Source organism: Pelecanus crispus, chromosome 5 (assembly GCF_030463565.1).
Source record: "Pelecanus crispus isolate bPelCri1 chromosome 5, bPelCri1.pri, whole genome shotgun sequence".
NCBI classification, from domain to species: Eukaryota; Metazoa; Chordata; class Aves; order Pelecaniformes; family Pelecanidae; genus Pelecanus; species Pelecanus crispus.
Window position 1 is genome coordinate 55833853 of NC_134647.1, and position 20482 is coordinate 55854334.

At 40.7% G+C, this 20482-nt stretch overlaps 1 protein-coding gene across 1 annotated transcript in view; it reads right to left on the minus strand.

The window, feature by feature from the left end:
* NOTCH2 (notch receptor 2) overlaps nucleotides 1-20482 on the minus strand; it is an 88593-nt gene that overhangs the window by 41778 nt on the left and 26333 nt on the right. Inside the window, exons 5-8 of the mRNA XM_075711205.1 lie at nucleotides 18547-18669; nucleotides 3218-3451; nucleotides 2224-2379; nucleotides 909-1097 (exon numbers count right to left, since the gene is read on the minus strand). Coding sequence (XP_075567320.1) covers nucleotides 909-1097; nucleotides 2224-2379; nucleotides 3218-3451; nucleotides 18547-18669 — 702 coding nt within the window. The remainder of the gene's footprint in view (nucleotides 1-908; nucleotides 1098-2223; nucleotides 2380-3217; nucleotides 3452-18546; nucleotides 18670-20482) is intronic.

A 20482-nucleotide genomic window follows, 5' to 3' on the forward strand; every position in this document is an offset into this window, starting at 1 on the left:
GTTTGTGCTGAATTCACATCTAATGTTTTCTTCCACTTGCTAAGAAGGGGTTATGTTTTATCATTTGGGAAGATATCAATATATTTGGGTATGTACCGATAGAAGGTAGAAGGTAAAGAAACAAACACAGTACATAGCTAAAAAGTCTTAGGCTAAAATTAATGACAGAGTAAAAGAAAAACATTAAGGGTGAAATAATTGGGACTAGAGTTCCATCTTTCAAAACAGATAAGATATTAATAAAAACTCATTCTAGTTTTCATGGTATCAGCTGATCACCTGCAGGGGTCACAATTCTTTCATCATACTTTATAAGACCATGCAACTGGCAACTTGCACCCTTTTCTTTTTACCACTTTCTACCAGAAAGCAAAATAGCAGACTACATAAGTCATTGGTATGCTGGACATGTAAATTTTACAAACACAATTTCAATCAACTAACTTTTTTACAGTTACTTCCTCAGGTTAATGGCAGCTTGCATCATTTAGGATATTTTAAGCAGAGAAAAAAACCAAACACTATTATCCAGAATCATCATATACATATCTCAAAACACACTCTTAAAATTTGCACCTGCTTTGCTTTCACAAAGTTTCTGCACATGCAGTTTACCGGGTATAGTAACAAATACGTTCATATATACTCCAGGTCAGAATGCTAACTTCCTTTGCTGATGTAGAGATTGGTCTCTTTCTCAGTCCTCTAATTGCTTTCTCCGTCCCCCTGGCAAATGCCAAGTCCTCCTGGCTGGTGCCACCACAGCAAACTCTCTCTCACCATTTCATTTAGCCTCACCCCTTTGCAATTTTCTGTTCCACCTCAGCAGAGCTGGCAACCCTCCCTGTGCTCTGCCCTCTGATTTCTCCTTTGCTGGAAGTCCCATCTTTGTCAGAAACTCTACTCACCTGGCATACAGAGACACGTGAATCCTCCGATTTTATCCAGGCAGGTGGCATCATTTTGGCATGGATTCGAATGGCATTCATTGATGTCCATTTCGCAGCGAGGTCCAGTGTAGCCCTTCAAACACTCACAGTGGAAAGAGCCTTCTGTGTTTACGCATTTCCCAGCATGTTCACATGGATTGCTGTTTGCTACAAGAAAAATTAATATGTGTGTGTGTCAAAACCTCTCCTCAGAGCAGGAAAGCCACAGCATTCTTTATTAGTCGTGGTCTTTTCCAGTGGTCATTCCTTTCTGGCAAGTAATACTGAGGAAAGACTGCTCATTCTTCTGGGGAAAGGCTACTGTGATTGAAGAAAACATGTGCAGTTACTTGCCTGTCAGAGGCAAAACCCAAGATTGCTGTCACTACCAATAGACCAAAGGAGCAACTCTGGTCCATATTACTAATGACAGTTCTTAAGAGGAGATACCAACTAGTAAAGATTAGAGAATTAATGATGCTTTCAAGGCCTTATCTTTAGATCATCTTTTACATTTACTTCACTCCTGAGTCTGACAAGATGCTGCCACAGCCACAAAACAACCAAACTAGTCTTTCGTGTGTTTTCAAAAAGGAACAGCACTCTTGTCCAAGGCAGACTGAGGAACGAAATTCAAAGAAGAGCTTCTTTCCAATACTTCCATGAGTGCTAGTTAGGTATTACCTTCATGCACCACACTCTAGAAACATAAACTAGCACTCACAAAATTATAAGTAAGTCTGTGAGAGCCCACCTAATCCCCAAAACAACACAACAGCATGGTATCAGAGAACTACAGCTTTGAAAGCCCACATGGTCACCAGTCTCAGAAGGCACTCAAAAGATCCAGTCACATTCTGGCTGTCAAACACCCTTGATATATTTCTACCAAGGCAGGAGCTGCAACAGCTCCCACACAAACTGTGGTACTTTCATTGTACGCTGCACTTCTAAGGGTCAGCTTAATTATCGCATCTGTTTGCGTGCACTCCTCGCACAATGCTAAAGCCCTCTTGCACAATAAAGAACAGTTAAGCATCTCACTGCTTTTCATATTCCAGAGGCTAACAGTTCAAACATGGACAGCTATTCTAACTCTGCCCTTTGCCCCAAGTCTCACACAAGATTTAAAACTCATCTAAAGACACTGAAATGGCAGGAGGGGAACAGGAAAGAAGTTGCACTTACATTGAGAAGCTGTGACAAAACATGTATTCTTGCCCTTCTGTTAGTTCATAAAGCAATCAACCCAACTCCCTGTTCATGTACTCACAAATAGCAAATAAAAACTCACCCATTGCACATTCATCCACATCCTCAGTACAGTCTGCTCCCTTATGGCCTTGAGGACAGGTGCAGATATAGTGTCCATTCACAGGATTGGTATCACACAGAGCACCTTTCTGGCATGGATTGCTAACGCATGCATCATCCAAGTGGCACAGAAGACCTAGAGAAGCATCCGAGAGTTTACTCAAAAAAGTGAGATATAGCAGTCAGACTGTATGTTACACAATCAAATCCTCTGACCTGATATTTCAGAGACTCCCACAGCCAGAAGCTTGAGCAATATCTTACAGGCTTCAACCTATAGTCTACCACAGGGAGTTCTCCACACACTTATAAAACATTATATTTAAATATAGATTCTGTGACTTCAGAGGTGTCTCCAGCTGCTCTCTGGAGCAGTACAATGGCTTACGATTACCAAAATCTCCTCCTCGGAGCAGTTAACTAACTCTTCTCTCTAACCACCATGATAATATTTCTGACAGCTGAAAACACAAGTGCACATGAAGCTCACTTTCTTAATTCAGATATACTGATCTCTTGTATTTTCGGGTAGCTGATGGGAGACCTTCATATTTTTACCTACCACACAACAGCAAATTTTCCACTATACCAGTAAGGGCGTTCTCACTCACGCAAGGATATAAAAATTTGCCTTCTAGACTTTTAAGTACAATTATCATAAGTGGCACAGAGCAAATCACCCTCATGCATAACTTCTCAGGCAAATACACGTCCTGCTAAACACTAGAAAAAGATCTGCTTTCCTTGCAATCTCAACTGTAATAAGTTTGTCTTCCAGCCTAATACAAATACTTCTTTGTCTCAAGCTACAGAGGTTTAAAAGGTCTTTGCTTGTGGACAGCACATGTTTCCTTTTGTTCTTCCTGGTTTGGTCACAAAGTGCACAAAATAAACACACCATTTCAAGCAAATACATAAACTTCAGGAAGTATCTTCTATTAAGTGCGAGACCTATGAAAGTTTTCTGCCCTTACCTGCCTTTCCTTCTGGACAAATGCATGAAAAAGAAGCCACTCGATCAATGCAAGTAGATCCATTAGCACAGGAGGCAGTGAAGCAATCATCAATGTTCTTACTGCAGTCGTCCCCACTCCAACCATTGACACAGACACAGGCATAGCCTCCATTGTGGTTGGTGCAGGTACCTCCATTCTGACAAGCATTGGGCTGGAGCTGACATTCATCAACGTCTTCAGTGCAAAATTGACCTGATGCACAGAAAGAAACAAGTTTAATAAAAGTTCAGACACTCAAACACAAGAAGATTCTTGCACAGACAACATAATCAAGGGAAACACTGTAGTCCAACTTGATTGCCACTTCTTATTTCTAGGACATTCGAGCCTGAGAACTTCCAACAGCACTGTCATCAAATCAGGCAAAGACAACTAGCACCCCTAAATGACCCCAAAATAGGAGCTGAACTGCAAATAACTTTAAAAAGGCACAGTGTGAGAGCCAGCAGGCAGCCTGCAGTGTATGAAGATACATCTGCAAGGATGTGAGAAGCAGAAAGAATGAAGGTCTGCCTGCAGAGCAGCCAGAGGGACTAAGAATAGAGAAGATAGCCTCACAAGAAAATCTTGGCCAAAGCAGCGTCAACAGGCCAGCAGCAAAGTAACTCTTGTCAGGAGAACGTAATTCTTTCCTATATAATTACGCAATGAATATTACTTGATGAGGAAGAATAGAATTCTTGAGACTCTTCTACCTAAAATATTCATTTTACTTCCCCCAGGTATTTCCACAGACAGCCACAGATAGTTGGGGTTTTCTTGGTTGTTGGTTGGTTTGGGGTTTTTGTTTTCTTTTTTTTAGAGACAAAATAAATACTCCAATAAAACGCTTTTATGACTGGAGATATTAGAGGGAAGAAAACAAATATACACCGTTTCAGAGAGTTTTAAGGGAAAGGACCACTGGACTACTAAGTATGAAATCAGTTTCAAGGGATACTGAATTTCACAGTCACATCTATAGGAAGCTCTGCAATTCACATTTACTAAAGTATTTATTTATCCAAATCCATCTTGCTTTGACATCAAGATCCGGAGAACCTACCACTTGCGTCAATATTTTGTTTCAACACTTATTCATCTTCCTGATTAAAGTTGCATGGTTTACTTTTAAGCCAAAATTGTTTAGCTTAAGTTTCAAGTCATACATTCTTATTTTGAGTTTCTTGAACAGATAAAACCTAGTGGCTAAGCACCAGCTTATTTCTTCCCAGAGTGGCATACGGGTGCACATGTGCAACCACAGAGTACTGGTCACAGTCCACAATCTTCTTTTTGAGAACTATTTCTCCCCTTTCTGTTACATTAAGAATTCTCTAGCACTGAAAGCTTGCTTTTTCTTTTTTCCCCCCACGCTTCCTTACAACTTGCTTTTACTACCCTTCCTAAAATGCTGATACGATGTATGTAGCACCAAAAGACCACCCTTTATCAGAGAATAAGATTAGATTTGTTTGATGTGACCTTTCCCCCCGCCCCCCTCCAGCTGACATCATCACCTCCCTCACTAGCTTGCAGCAGCTTCCATTATTTGGGTCAAGACTCTTAAGTAACTGCATTGCTGCTACCAAGATCCTGCCATTTGTCATCTCCAGCTACTGTATCAGCTGCACATTCACATTTGCCTGGAAATCCCCCTGTATTCCAAGAATAAGAAATTCAAGAACAGGCCACAGATCTTCCCTGCCAGTTTGCCTGGGCTCCAATTTATTCAGGTTTGACAATTTAAAAATACTTATTAGATGTTGCTTAACAGTCACCTTGTTTATTAACGGCCCAGAAATTAGGATGCAAGCACACACCACCACCCCCCGCCCCAATACACAGAACTGAAACATTTATTGTTGGCAGGAATGTAAAAATGTTCAGTCTTCACCATCTCCATCTACTATACCCAAACCATGATTCCTTTTGTTTTCAACGTACGTAAGTAAATCTTAGCCTTTGGTCCTGTGAGCTCTGGATTTTTTCCCCTAGTGGCAAAGAAATAAAATTACTTAAAGAAAAAAAAAGTTGCACAACTGACTTTGTTCTGTGCATGTGTTCCTTCCTCCAGCAGGACTACTTCAAAAAAAGGATTTTATCACTTGAAAAAACCATAATAAAATTTTAACAGTAATAATAATTACAATAGAGTTTTCAGAATTAATCCTCGCTTCCCAGTTTACTTAGTAAAACAGTTTGGGGGAAATCTAACACTTCATATTGTTATCTGCAAAACACAGCTCTCTACATTATGAAAAAAAACTATGCATTTGTCATAGTAGACATCGTTTGTTCATTAGCTTTCGATATTAGCTTATCAGTAACCAAACTGAAAATAGTCAGTTATCTCAGACTGGTTTCTAGTAGTCGTGTATATCTTGCAACTCAACAGAATTTACTTCCTTTTAAAAAAAATAATCAAGACGTTATTTGCTTATTATAAAAGTGATTTTCCTTCTTTTCTTGGAGGGGGCCCAACCCAGATCAAAGAATGTACTCTCTGACAAACACTCATCCGTAGCATAATCGTTTAGCAGAAGCGTTCTTGCAGCATTTACACCCTCCTTTTGACTGCAGCCAATTTAAACTCGGTATCACTGAAGTGCGAGCAGCTTTTGCGCTGAAATTGCCACACCACTCTGGATTGTTATGCCTCTCTCAAAATCACTTGCCTTGCGATTAGCTGAATAGAACTCCTGAAATACAACATTTTGTGGGTTTTTTGGTGGATTGGGTGTGTGTGTGTGTGCGTGTGTTTGTGGTTTGTTTGGTTTTTTGTTTTGGTTTGTTTGTTTTGGGGTTTTTTTAAAGCAAAGATGGGCAAACTACTCCCTCATATAAACACTCTGGGTTTGTTTTTATCTTCTCATTTCAAGTGTCACTAGTAATATCAACACTTATGATTTTTTAAATTTTTTTTATTCCTAGCACTTATTCTCCACTTCTATAAAGTACAGTATCAAGTGACATAATTGATGTCCTTGCAATAACCCTATGTCCTAGGTTACTCTGTATTTCCGTGCCCCTAAACCAAAACAAACTTTTAAAAGGTACATCAATGTCTCCATAAGAGGAAAAAAAAGCAAAGCTTAAACTTCTTTGAGCAATTCAACTGTATTTCAAGAACATACCACATTTGAGCTCCTTAAATTTGATCTTCACTTAGCTTCTCAGATTTCTAATATGCTTTTTGCAGCTACCAGGTCACAATCATATTTGTGTTTAATTATGAATATGAATCAGAGCTCCATCTTAATGCAGTTTTTTTTAAAAACAAAGGAAATCCAACTCAATATATGAGGGGCATAAATGAGCAATTAACTATTGCATTTTACTGTTGAGTATTTTAATGAAAAAAACTTGTTCTTTATTGAAGTTATAATTGAAATCCAGACTCAAGTTCTGGGCAAAAATATACAAATCAAAAGCAACATAAGGCAAGCAGAGCATATCAATCTAACTACATAAATAAGTACTCAGTCTCACCACCATCAGGCAATGTGAGTGTAATTGTTTTTGAAGGATTTTGGAACTATGTTTTACAATAATACAAATCCCAGACTAAAGTCCAAGGCACTTGCATTTCTTAACTGGAGCAGGTGAATTGGCAAGAATGTAAAGCAATTTCAAGTTCACTGAAAATGCTTGAGCGCTTATTGCTGAAGTGGGGTTTGAGTAGCTTGGAAATGCATTCTGTAGCCCAAAGTCTTCAAAAAGAGGGAAATAAAGGGTTTTTAGGTGGGGTGGTTTGGTGGAGTTTGGGTTTTTTTAGATACCCTATAGTTGCTTATATGGTGTTTTTGAATCTTTAGACATTAACAACATGGGACTAATGATCAGTGTTGTAATTCTTCAACACAGGTTTTTGAAAGGGTTTTTTTTTTGTTGCTGTTGTTTGTTTGTTGGGTTTTTTCCCCCAGAAATCAGCACACACACTTGTAAATGACGTTGAAGACTGCTCTCCCTCAAAGCAGCACCTTAATTCCTAGTGGGACTGCAGGATGACCACAACCTCTCACTCTCCCGAACCCTCAGTAGAGACTTCCAACTCCTTGTGCAAATGAGGGAAAGAAATTAATATTTTGGGCAGGTACTGCAAAGAAAAGATTTGATGCTTCTGTTGTTAGTGACCTAGGTCTTCAATGTAGTGTCTATCCTGGGAGCTTCCTGAATGACTTTTTCACAGCAGAGACAGAAGTCTCTTCCAGTGTTGGACATAACCCAGGATTTAATTCCAAAACTTCTCAGTGAATATTCTGCACAAGACTTCTCTCTGCCAGGTTAGGTAGGTAGATGTAAATCAAATGAGACAAAAGATCTCTGAAACAGTTTACTTAAGGGATGCTGCTTTGACTTAATTGTAACTGAACCAAGTATGTTTATTTGTAGCCATGTACTTGGTAAGCTTGTTTTCTGCTTAAGAGTCTTCAGAAGAATCAAGTCTTTCATTCACAGAACTGAAATTCAACCGTCCAAGTGCAAACTCCATTATGAATTGTACAGTGTAATACACATCTTCATAACCCTAGCGCTTCTGAATGCCACAACCACTTCAGCTAAATGTTAATTCATTAAGCTGCAAGTTTCTGTAGGTATTTCTTTTCTCGTGCTCTTGCTAGTTTCATTTAGATTTCTAAAAGAAGCATAGTAAATATAGGATGAACTAGTGAAGGCAAGCACAAATACACTACCTGTACAATATTTGAATGGAAATGTAGAAACATATGTATAAAAGACAACGAGAAAGGAAACACAAATTACTCCAAGAAGCTAATAAAAGCCTAACCTGACCTTGATATTTGCAGAGCCTGACAAATCAGCAAAATGCCGACTCAGGTTCTAAGTGACCTTGTACAAAGTAAACAGCTAGTCCATGTGGTATTTCAAAATTGAAAACCAGAAGTAGAAAAAGGGAACAACCTTCAACTCTTTGCACTTTTTGCCCACTATGAAACTAAGTTACTTCCTGCATGTTTCTCCTCAGAAAAGCCATATGGAGTAAGACAGATATATTTGCTGCTTTGATTGCTCCCTTTTTCAGACCAGCAGGAACTGGACATGAACTCCAGGAGCTTCTCTTCAGGCAGACACAGGATGCAGTGGTTCAAGTAGTTGTACCAGATTTCATTGATGAGAAACAGCCAGCCCCTTCTCCTAGAGGTCTTTATGTTAAAAAGAAAATAAAGCCTGATTTATAAAGGTGAGGCAGATAGCACACGAGTACAATCCTGCACTGAAAAAGCAGAGCGTTAGCTTGAGCAAATAAGAAACCAAAACAGTCACCCTGGGAAGCAGCAACAGACACCTCCAAAAGCTGATCCTACTGAACCATATGGGTTTTGCATAAACCCGAATTCCAACTGCACTGATCCTGCAGCTGAATGCAGGGCGTTCAGTCAGTTCAATCAGAGGTCTTTGCCTTTGGCAGGGCAGACTTTCCATAAAGGAGAAAGTTTTCTTGGCCTCTTAACAGCTCTCCAGCAGGAAAGACTGCTGATGCACAGCTGGAGTACCAGAGGCTAAAGCTCCTGATACTGGATCTCACAAGCAGTTTAAGCACTAAAAACATTTAGTAGGACAAAGGATGCAAATACCTTCCTGTGCCTTGAAAGAAAATCAGTTCCTTGAAAACTGAGCGGGGAGGAGACAGCAAACTCCATTTCTCTCAAAATCACAACCATGACAGCACTGGACTCAGACTGAACTGGAAGTCAGAGTATCTTAAAAGTTTAGTGATATTGGAAGGGAAAGATAATTCAGCAAGAATCACAAACCGGTCCTCAAGGTCCTAAATGACTCAACAGAAGAGGAGTGTCAGGTTTCAAGAAGCTCTTATGCCCCCATCCTCTCAGTACCTCACCAGAAGTTTGTCATTTATCTCAGACTAGCGCTCCAGTAGACAGGGAAGAGCTCACTAGCTTTCTTGAAAGGGCTATCCGTGAAACTGTAAACCAGATCTAGACAGAAACTCTCTGAAAGAGTAATTTAATTCACAAAGTATTTCAAAGATTATTGTGTGGTTTTTGAATACAATCAGTGTAGCTAAAGAAAGCATGGCTCATTAGAACTGTTTACATTTTTCCTCCAAGTTTCAAAGGACTACTAAGTGAGAAGGTGAACAGCATCTTATCAAGACTCAAGAACAGGTTAAGAGATAAAGAAAGAGTATTTGCATAAATGACTGAATCTAATTGTGGCAGAAGGTTAGCAGCACCACACCACAAGGGACTGTGCAGTTTCTTCCCCTCTTTAACCACTCGTGTAAATTCAGGATGCTGGCTGGCAGACCACATCTGGCTGGGGAAGGACATTTCTCTGTCCAGTTATTTCTTGTAACACAAGGAAAATGTCTGCATTGACAGAGTAACCCAACACATGTTGGTCAGTCAGGTCAAAGCTCAGCTTCCTCAAGCTGCTGTGTGAGTCTCCTCAGCAAATGGAAAACGAAAGGAAAAACTGCATGGAACCATCGGGCCTTCTAGTAGAATGGTGTTTATGAAAAATACTTTAGCTCCCATGTTTTTGAATTGTGCATTTGTAAAAACATTAAATTAATCTTTAACCCACAGAATTATCCACGTTCCTTGAAAAAACTAAGTTACAATTAATGAAAACATACAGGCACTGGAGCATTTAATTAACGGCCTGGAAGGAGATGAACAGTAGGCAGTGGTATCTTCAACAAAATAATATTTATATTACCCAAGAGAAAGCCAGGGAATTTCAGACAGATTCAACCAAGAGAGGTTGTTGTGCAGTGCAACAGCAGACAAGGCTTGATGCACAAATGCCAAGTAAAATAAAGACAAACAGACTTGTTGCAGAAAGTTTTGGTTAGACAGCCCTTGAGGAAAGACTTCGGCTTCCCTGGAAGAGTTCGGTGGGGACCTCTGCTCAATCACAGCTTTAATCAACAAAATAAACATCGCTGACAAGACATTTGACTACAAGGAAGAATAACTAATGCAAACAGTTGTTGTTGTGTAATAGCAATGGCAAAGCCTCAGTCTGGAATACATTCTGCAGTATTGAAGCCACCACCTCGGAATAAAGACACTGAAAAGGGCTAGAGTTCAGAGTCCGACAGAGCGATGGAGAGAAGAATTTCTTGAGAGACTTACAAAGCAATTGGTACTGACAAAGGGAGACAGATCATAAAAAGTATAATACAACAGTTATTGCAGGGAAGATACAGCATGCGGCAAAGTATACAAAAGAAAATACTTGACCATTTGTATAACTTGCTTTATTGACACAAGGTATCTCAAAGCAAAGAACTTCAAACTCCTCTGAAAGACACGACACCTTTACACAGACAGCAACGTCCAGAGCAATAAACAGGTAATACTGAAAGGGATCTCAAGTGTGATGTTCAGATCACATCCAAATTCCAGAATCTCCGATGCCATCTCCACAGTTCCCTGCAGGCAATCCGATGAATATGACTGCTGCTTTCAGCTCCAAGGATGGCTTCAGGCACACACAGAATTCAAAGGACTGCACTGTTTACATCTGCAAAGAGTGCCCCCAGTTGCATGTGTGTTTAGCAAAGGTCATCCCTGCTTAAGTATTACAGTAGTTTCCCCTGAAAAAAAGGACTGAAACCAAACAATTTTTCCCTTGCGGGAGTTTTCTAAAGAAGTGAGAGGCATCACAGCCCTCAAAAAAGTGCTCCTTCCCCAGGATCTCACAGCACTTTCTCCCATTTGAAATACAGAACTGCAGAGCAGCAAAGCAGTAGCAGCCATTCCCAAACCTCAGGTACTGGAGTTTTGGTTTTGTTTTTAATAGATCTACTGTATCTTGGGCAATGTCAAATGCCATCCAAGATATCGTAAAATTTAAGAGCTGAATAGAGAATTTGAACAATTGAAGATGCATCTCCAATTGTAGTGAGCAGAGTAAAGTCTGTGTTTATTTAAGGCTAATATGGTAGAAAAAAGAGTTTAATTTCATAACCACACTGGGAAGCATGTAGTGGAACTAATGGGCTTTTACAAGGGATTTTACAACCCCCAAATATAAAACTCTGGGCTTTAAGAGACTTGCACATGCCCTGATCCATTAAATACTGCCCTAAATCGCTCCCCACAGACTACTGGAAAGAGAGGGCAGTCCTGACAGAGCTCTTCAGAGACAGTAATACAAATGAACAGAACAAAATTCATTAAAAATTATTAGTGATGCACTAATGACAGACTGGTTTAATATGGCAGTGGTAGGTGAAATGACTAGAGACAACAGCAGGATAGAGAAGTACCCAAAAGGAAATACACATCACCAAGCTACTCTCCATTTTGCCCTTCTCTTCACCTCCTCTGGAAAATCCAGTGAATCAGGGAAATACCTAGCAAGTGAAAAGATCCGCAAGGCAAAAATGTAACAGCTAGAGCCAAACCTTACAGTAAAAGCTTCATATTCTCAAGCTATCTCAGCAATACATCTTTAGTAATTATCCAAAGACAAATCACCTCATTCTAAGTACAAGGGAAGGGACAGAAACTGCCAGAAACAAGTCAGCTGCAGATAAAACAACTGTTAACCTATTAGCCTGGTCTCACAGTGCACATTCACCAACCCAGCCTCACCAGAGCGGTCTAGCCTATTTTGGTTTAGTGCAAGATGTACTGAAAACTTAAAGACAGTTCCACAAGAGACTGTTTGGCACATTTGATCACAAAGAGTATTTCTCAGCCTGGAAAGTCACCAAAGGCACAAGGGAAGAGGCAGCAGCGTGCTTACTGTCGTTCTGTCATCGGATCAGTTCAGCTGTTAACACCTCAGGTGTTTTATTACAGCTACCTCCTAACCAAGGCTTGCTGTTGGGAAATGGAAAGCAGCACAAAACAAACAGGAGGTTGTTGTAGGTGTTCCAGAATCCATATGGGATAAAGTACTAACTAATGGTGTAACTTTCAATGCCTGCGAAATCAATCTGCTCTGCACAACACTAGAATCAAGTACCACAAGAGAAACAAACAACATCCAGGATAAAGTTTATGTCCAACACTTCAAATCATTTGTACACTCACACTTGGAGCTGCCAGGTCTGGAGCCTGCCACATGCTCCCTGCTCCCTTTGTATCTGCCTGTTCAAACATGAAGGAAGAAAAAGAATCATAATCCCTCTTGGCATCTTTCAGAGCTGTCTCTTGGAGATACTACTGTAGTGACAGCAAATGACCAGCCAACTTGCCAAGTCTGGTATAGATAGATCTCAGCCAGCACCAAAGAGGCTACTATGCTTTTTAGTAAAGTCTGGAAAGGCACCAGAAAGTCTACCATTGCTACACCACTGGGAAAGATGACTGCACTTCTTACAGGAGTCTGACCCAGTCTCCCTGTGCTAATACAAAGGTAAAGACTGCTCTTTGCATGTTACGTATGCACATGCCAACCAGAAACAGAGTGCAACCCCGACAGCACACTCTGGCAGGTAATAATCAATACTCTATAGAAAGCAGCAAGGATGTATATTCTGTCATTTAGGACACTGGCATGTTCAGCATTTATGATCCATGCCATCTAGTGTCAGAGTTAGTGCCTCTACATTTCAAGCCTCTAAGTATTCCAGCAAGGCAGTATTTTTTGAACACTAAGTTAGCATGACTTGTTACTGTATACTTTGTGATACAGAAGCTGAGGAAAGTGGTATTTGGCAAAGAAAGTTTAAAAAAACAAAATACCAGAGCATACAATCTTACATAAAAACGTTAAACATTAGCTTTTTTATGTTTATCCTCCCTTCTTAGCAAAGAAAAAGTCACATCTGCCCAGAATTTAAGGCTGGGATTTTCAAAGAAAAACAAGGTAGCAGGCAAATATTACTCTAAGTAGGAATTGAACCCTTAACTCGCCCCTTTGAAAATTCCTGCCTAAAGCTCTGCAGAAAAAGTAACCCTTGTGCTAGTGTTTAAGAGCATATGACCAAGCTAACAGCTATTTTAATTAAAAAGTACAGCTCTGCTGCCTGAAGAGCTTTTCTGCTCAAGACAAACATTTGCTTCTTAAGCTACCTCCCAATGCTGGAGTTATTTGGTGGAGTCAGCTGTTAGCACACTGTGCTTCCCTTGAGACAAAGGTCTCCTAGATTTTAAAATACGCAGTTCACTGGAGCCCCCTTTTCAGGGGAAAACAAAGCCTAAATAAATACAACTGCCATGGGAGTCTCGCCTTCCCAGCCATAGGGGTAGAAATAATGAAAGAAGGCAAGCATGCCAAACCTGCAACTGAAGCACTATAATGTAGGTCTTCCAAAACCCACTTGAGCATGGACGCAGCATGTCCCCCAAACCCAGAGACTCATCCAACAACTCCTGATGCAGCACTTCAGGAGCAAACCATGCAAAGGACTTAATGGAGGACACAAATCTTAATCTCTGCTATGCGCCATTCCTGAAAGGTGATTCAGGCCAAAGACAGATTCATTGATGATCGTCTAAAACACTGCAAACTTTCCACAGTCCTCAAAGAAGGACTCCTCCTCAGCCAAGAAAAACAAAAGCTTTTACGGTATTTTATATTGTTAATCAGTTTAGTACCCAAATTCTCAAGTCATCTCTCTTGACACAAAGCTGCGTAGGTTAGATCAACAGAGTAACAGGTACTTTTTTAAAAAAAGTCTTGTTTCTTTATATGAATCGTAGTCTGGAACAACTGAGCTGCCTTTAAATCCTCAGATGGTTTCACCATGTCCTGTGGAAGGACACCCTAACCTTCCACACGACTTTACAGCCCTGGACTGCCATCACTTCCTTTGCATCCACTCTCCCGTGAGACCACTCTGTGAATTTTAATTCCTGATCCCAGACAAGGGGGGGGCGGGGGTGGGGGTGGGGGAAGCAGCTAGGCAGGATTTTTTACTAGATTAGTGAGTTAAAGTGGCATACTCCAACAAATACCAGAGCCAGCTCAGGGGAAGCGTGGCTGGGAATAGGCAGAGAAGGCAAAGACACCTTCCTCCTCAAACCGCAAAGAGCCCATCAGGCTGGTTTGACTGCTGCAGAACAGCAGCATAAAGCAGTCTTCACATGGCACAGACATTAGCCAGGATTTTTTAGCTAATCTTGACTCAAATCACATTTAAAACACACCAAATTCTCCGGCCTGCCACGCACAGAGGAATAGACTTCAGTCTTTCACAAAAGCATCCTTACGTATTTCCAAGAAAAGGTGAGCTCTGTTACACATCTGCAACATTGCGCCTTGAAAGGACTCAACAAACACTGGTTCTGACAAAAGATTTAGCCTGGGACAAGATAAAGTCATCCTTAAACAAAGAAACAAACAAACAAAAAAAAATCAGTTAACATTCAGCAACAGGAAAGAGCTGGGGCAGTTTCACCAAAACACATCCAAGATTGTCTTGCCAGTTACAAATTTATGAGGCTGACAATCATTATAACCATACGAAATACAATAACTTTGAAGGTGACAAAAACATTAGTGACAGCAGGAATTTCTCATCATTGTTTCTGAAAGGCAAGATTTTATCTTTCCGGGAAAAGCAGCAATATGAGAAAGAAAAGGCATGCGCTTCAACAAAAAAGGAGCAGTGAGCTCAGTTTGAGGAGTAGCAAATTAGACCAAAAGCAAACAGTCTCTTAAAAGCTAGATTCTAGTAGCAAGCAGAAAAAACATTTAAAAAAAAAAAAATGCATAGTTATGTAGTCCAGCCTACCACCTGTCAGGGAATTACAAGAGGCAGATGGTTACCAAAAGGAATTGGGACAGATTCTGTTTCAGTAAAGGATGCTTCAATATTACTTTACACAAAACTATTCTTCATCGGATGCAGTACAGCTTCTTGATTCTTCTAGCAAGGAATGGGACTGGTTTCTCCATGCCATGAAGCACAAACTACATTAACAAACGTGCTAGATCATCATCCACAGCCAGAAGATTAAATACAGACTAAAACTGCAAACAGACCAATTTAAACTTCTCCAAGATTACTTGACAAGTATTTGAAAGAAGAAACTGCAGAAGAACTGTTATGAAGACAGCACATCTACACTAAGTGTTTTTAAAAAATTTAACATCCTTTTGGTTTTGGTTGACATTTACTTACAAACTTGTGTTTGGGCCTTATTTTTTTTTTTTAAGCTGTACACAATGTCCTCTAACCTAAAGCTTTTGATTTCCTGAAGTGTTCACTCTCACAGTTCCATGCTGTTGGGCTATAAGCATTTATCAGGACAGACTCCGAAAGAGTTGTTTGCTCAGCTCTTCCCTCTTCACTTACCTTAGAGATGATTTACAATGTTATAAACCATGTTTGTGCAAAGGATGGACCTGCACTTATACAACATTTCCTTATTGCCGAGTAACTCATTTTTTATTGTAGTTTACTCCTGTCAGCATCAGCTACAGTTTAATCTTGAAAAAAATCATCCCTCTCCAAACTATTCTAGCAGTCCTCCATCTACCTTCCCTATTTTGTGCGCTGCCCCAGTGTCACACCTCGCATCTCCAAGCTGGACATCCTGCACCTTCTTGGTCTCTATGAAGATGCAGGAAAGAGATTGAAGTCCATTCAGAGAAACAAGCTTCTGTTAAGAAAATGCTACTGAGATGACACAGCAGAGTCACTGCTGGGCAGAGCTTCAGGACCTCATCAGAACAAGAAGCATTCAGGTGACTTGCAAGACATTTGTCCACTTGCACCACATGGCTGCATTCACTGTGGAGCTGGACAGGATTTCAGGGCATCATGGGACATCACTTGCACACACATTTATTGGGCAAAAGGAATATTACAGATATAATAAATGAATTCTTAAAGGCCAGCTGGCCAAGAGCTTTTCACTGCACAGGCTTTCAAACAAAGCAACGTACAGAAGGCCCCAAACACAGCCTTCCATTGCCATCATGAGCCTTCAGCCTCCAGAGACACTCAGATCAGCAGTTACACTGCAGACGAATGGCTATCGCTAAGACATCCTGTGGATGCACAGAGCTACTGCCCTACATGTGTCAAACACATGCCAAAATGAATATGCACAGCTACTTCTGAAGTTACTCATGTTTTTTAGTCTGAACACCGAAACTGGCACTGTTCATTTCAGACAAGACAGTTCAGGTCCCCAAAGGTGCTAACTTTCATTGTTCAAACAGCCAAGCTGCTGTTTCCTAAGCATTGAGACCAGTTTTAGTTCCAAACCGGCTTGATTCCTTAAGTCTAGAAAGTCAATGGCCTTGAGAAGCCATCATCTAAAACTGCACTGATAACTTAACTTCACCACAAAGAAAATTCTCAGAAAGCCCATTCCACTAAATTGTTTTAGAAAGCCATGGGAACATAAGCCTTAGGGAGTTCCTTTCTCCAGGGTTTCACCGAAGGGAAGCATCCTTCATGCACACAAGGTTTTCTGGAGAGACTGTCCACCCAGAAGAAAGATGGCACAACACTAGGCCACAGCACGGGTCTAATGATTTTTCCCAATGCTAGTCGGTCAGAGAACCGTAAGAGGTTCAGAGACAGAACCACCACAACTGCATTACAAAGAACTTCAATGGTTAATCAGAGAGACAATCTACCACAAACCAAACAGAATTACAGCCTATTACCACCAAGGTCTCTTCCAGGTGAGTTGCAGAAGTCATCCCTAGTTGACAGCAGCCATCCACTCAAATCCTGTAAGCCAAGCTAAGTTTACAATGCCTCTACAAAGCAAAATAATCCCCTGTTGATTATATACTCACACTGTACACACTCATGATCCATCATATCCTCTATGCTTCAGGAATAAGCCTGAGATTAATTTACTCATGACAGACACTAGAAGCCATAACAAGGTTTATAATTTCTGCGGCATGGAGCAGGATTTTAGGGGTCACTGAAGGGTTCTTGGCTTCACACCCAAGCTCTCTTCATGTTTTCCTTTGCAAGTTTCACTTTCTGTGGGCTTTAAGGACATAGAGAAGCGGTATAGAAGCAAGGGTACTTACTCATTAAGGGGAGGACTCATTTTCTCCTATTTACAGCTAGTTTCAAAGGTCTATGCAAGCAGTCATGCATTTCATTCTTATGTCATTTTAACTTCATTTAAGAATACATAATTTTTTAAAGTTAATGAGGGTTCTTAACCGGCAGCCTCCTTTGCAGTTAATGACAACCAGTTTATAATAAGAATGATGCACTCTGAGGAAAAAAGCTAGAACAACATGAAACCTCTGGTCTCTAGTAGTCAAACTCCTCACAGTGCATTTGTCTGAACGACCAATCACTACAGATGTTCTGGTTTCAAACACAGTATTTTCTAGATACAGAGAAAAGTGTGCTAAAGCTTCTTCAGAACCTGAGGAGCTAGTTCAAGCTTAGTTCCAAAACAAGTATCCCAATCTACTTTATGAAAGGGAAAAATGCAAACTGAGTCCATACCTCAGTTTTCCAGTTCTAGGGCTGTTTTTCTACTTATGATTTTGAAAGAAGGGCAAAACTATACTCAGCTGAAAAAGTGTGCCAGCTAAGAATGACTAGTATGACTCAAAAAAAAAAAAACCCCAGAACCGGAGGTATTTGTTTATTTTTGAGGTATGGAGACATTCTGTGACTAAAGATGACACTGAATTTCCTGTAAGCTGCTTCCCTACATCATGCATAACACTTTCTTGAAATTCACGCTTTTTCCCCTTACAGGCTCACAGTAAAGCAGACTCATTTTTGAAGCAAAAGTAGCTTTGCTAGTCAAAGAACTCCAGATAAAAATCAGTCACAGCAGGAAAATAACAGTAGCAAAAACATAAGCTTCCCATACATACACTTTTTCTCTTCCCTCCCTTTCTCCCACCTATGCCTTCTTTCAAATTTGCCCTATTCTTTAGCAGTGTTACTGTAATCAACATGGGGATTGTTATCCCAGATTAAAAATTCCCCCAAGATGTATCAGCAACGCACTGTTAATGCACACACCTGTAATAGCAAAGCCATGCTTTGTACTTTTGTAAAACACATATCCTCTTACAAAGGAATCCATACAAGCAGAAGTGCAACTCTGATAGTCACACTGTATCACAGCTCAAGAATCACAGTACCTGTCTGTCAAACCCGTGCACACAGAAGCCAGTAATACCACCTGATGCAATGGGAAACTGCCCTCCATTGCGGTGGCTTTGATGCAAACAATTTTCTTTTAAGGGTTCTACTGACATCTCCCCCCAGACTGCAGAACAAGTCACAGATGTGAGCTGCATTCAGCCGTATACAACTCCAGTTGTACACTGCGTGAAGGCCAGAAGTCCTGCATTTCATTCCGTAGAGTGTGCCCAGCCCATACAGGAATGTTTTCCATAGTACGTACCTGTCCATTGTGGTGGGCAGCGGCAATTGTATGTGTTCACACCGTCCACGCATATACCCCCATTCTGGCAGTTGTGATTTGGGCAGTCATCAACGTTGTGTCCACAGACACTTCCCTCGAAACCTGGACAAAGCAGAAACACAGCACACTGAAAGGGGCTTCCAGCCTCTTTTGAAGAGAATTCACCCTTCATGCAGCTTCCCCACTTCTTTTTTTTTCGTAAACAATTGCCCTGTTAACCTAAACCCGATGAACCTCAATGTAGCAGCTGACCAGAGACTTTGCTGAGTGCCTTTACTGATAGCATGCAGGTCAGATTACACAGTTAGAACACTACTGCTGTGGGTAGATGGCCAAACACTTTTTCACCACCAAAAAGACAAGGGTATTTTTTCTTTAAGTGACTAATGAGCGTTGTCCTTCAAAGCAAACAAAGTAAAGACCAAGAGATTTAGTTTTCTATGAAGTAAACTCATCACTGCCCACCAAGCAGCAGTTAGAGCACCACCCAGGACAAGTTTTTCCCATGGCAAGAAAGTACCTGGCATTTGCTTCATGAAAACCTCAGCTTAGTTCATATGCCTTGGCTACGTCAAAGAAAGATGTTCTATGCTTTGAAGATGAGCTTCCAAAGTCCTGATTTGGCCCTCTTCAGTGTTAGACAAGTCAGTCAATCAAGAAATCAGCCACCACCCAAGAGATGCTTATACACTAAGCCCTGACTGAAAAGAAGGAGAAACCAGATACCCTTCCCCAATGAAAATCAAGACTCCCAATGAACATAACTATGCTGGCAAAATATCCTTGCTAGATCTCCCTCTCCTTTCATATAGAGGGAAGTGGGGACATTAGGGAAGGGAGTCATCAATAATCCGCCTTCCTCTTGATTCCCCCTGATGATTTACTTCATGCTTCATTAAATAAACCTGCCATTTCTGCTGGATGAGAATGAGAGCGCTATTTATCAAAGCACAAGTGAGTGCATGATAATGTGGATGAAGTAAATGATTCCAGAACACAGGCATTAATTTAAAACATTGGCTCTGCCTCTTCACTGCTTTGGAATGTAATATTAACATGACACAGTCCTCTCATCCAGAATTATGCTTTAACCCCTCTACTTTTGATGCCCTGTTCCAGACTCTTCCATAACATCTGTGTCAAGTCACACAGACCCTTAAGCAACATCTGGTCCAACGCAAATCATGCTGTGTGGCAGATGAGACAGACTGCAAAGCTCTGAAGCAGCTTCTTCAGACTACCACTACTCTCAAGAGACTTGAGATGATAACATATGCATTCCCACCTCTTGAACTTCTCCAATACTACAGGTAAGAGTCAGAAGCGGAGTGCTGTTGCTAATCCGTATCAAGTGCATTAGCATCCATCAGAAAGGAAGAACAGTCTCAAAATAAAAAAAAAAAAGATACCTGCACTATTACCGCATTATTACCCTCTCCCTTCAAAGCCCTTCCCACCTTCACCCAAGATCCTGCAAATTTTCTGGCAGTAGGGAAGGCTAAAATGAAGAGGAAATATACCTTAGTTAGTCTGAATCCTAATCATCACAGCAGCACCTTCCCAGCAAAAAGGTGCTGAGGAACAACTACCAAGGGATAGAACTAGTATCAGATCACTATATTTAAAACTGTATAAACCTACCATGCATGACCAAATGCTCAGCTGTAAAACACAGCAGCGTCCTATCAGCTTGCTTTTCAGCTTGAGGAGAGTCATCCCACTGACCACAGATTGCACTCATGCCAGCAACGTGATCAGCATGGAAATGCACCCAGAACCAAAAACTTGAAAGGTTTAAGTTCATATTGTCTGAGCTGAAAGGATAGGAAGACCTACCCTTTCCAGTAAGCAAATTCCTGACAGCACAGTTATTTAAAAATACCTCACTGTACTGCACACAAATTTAAAGCGGCCC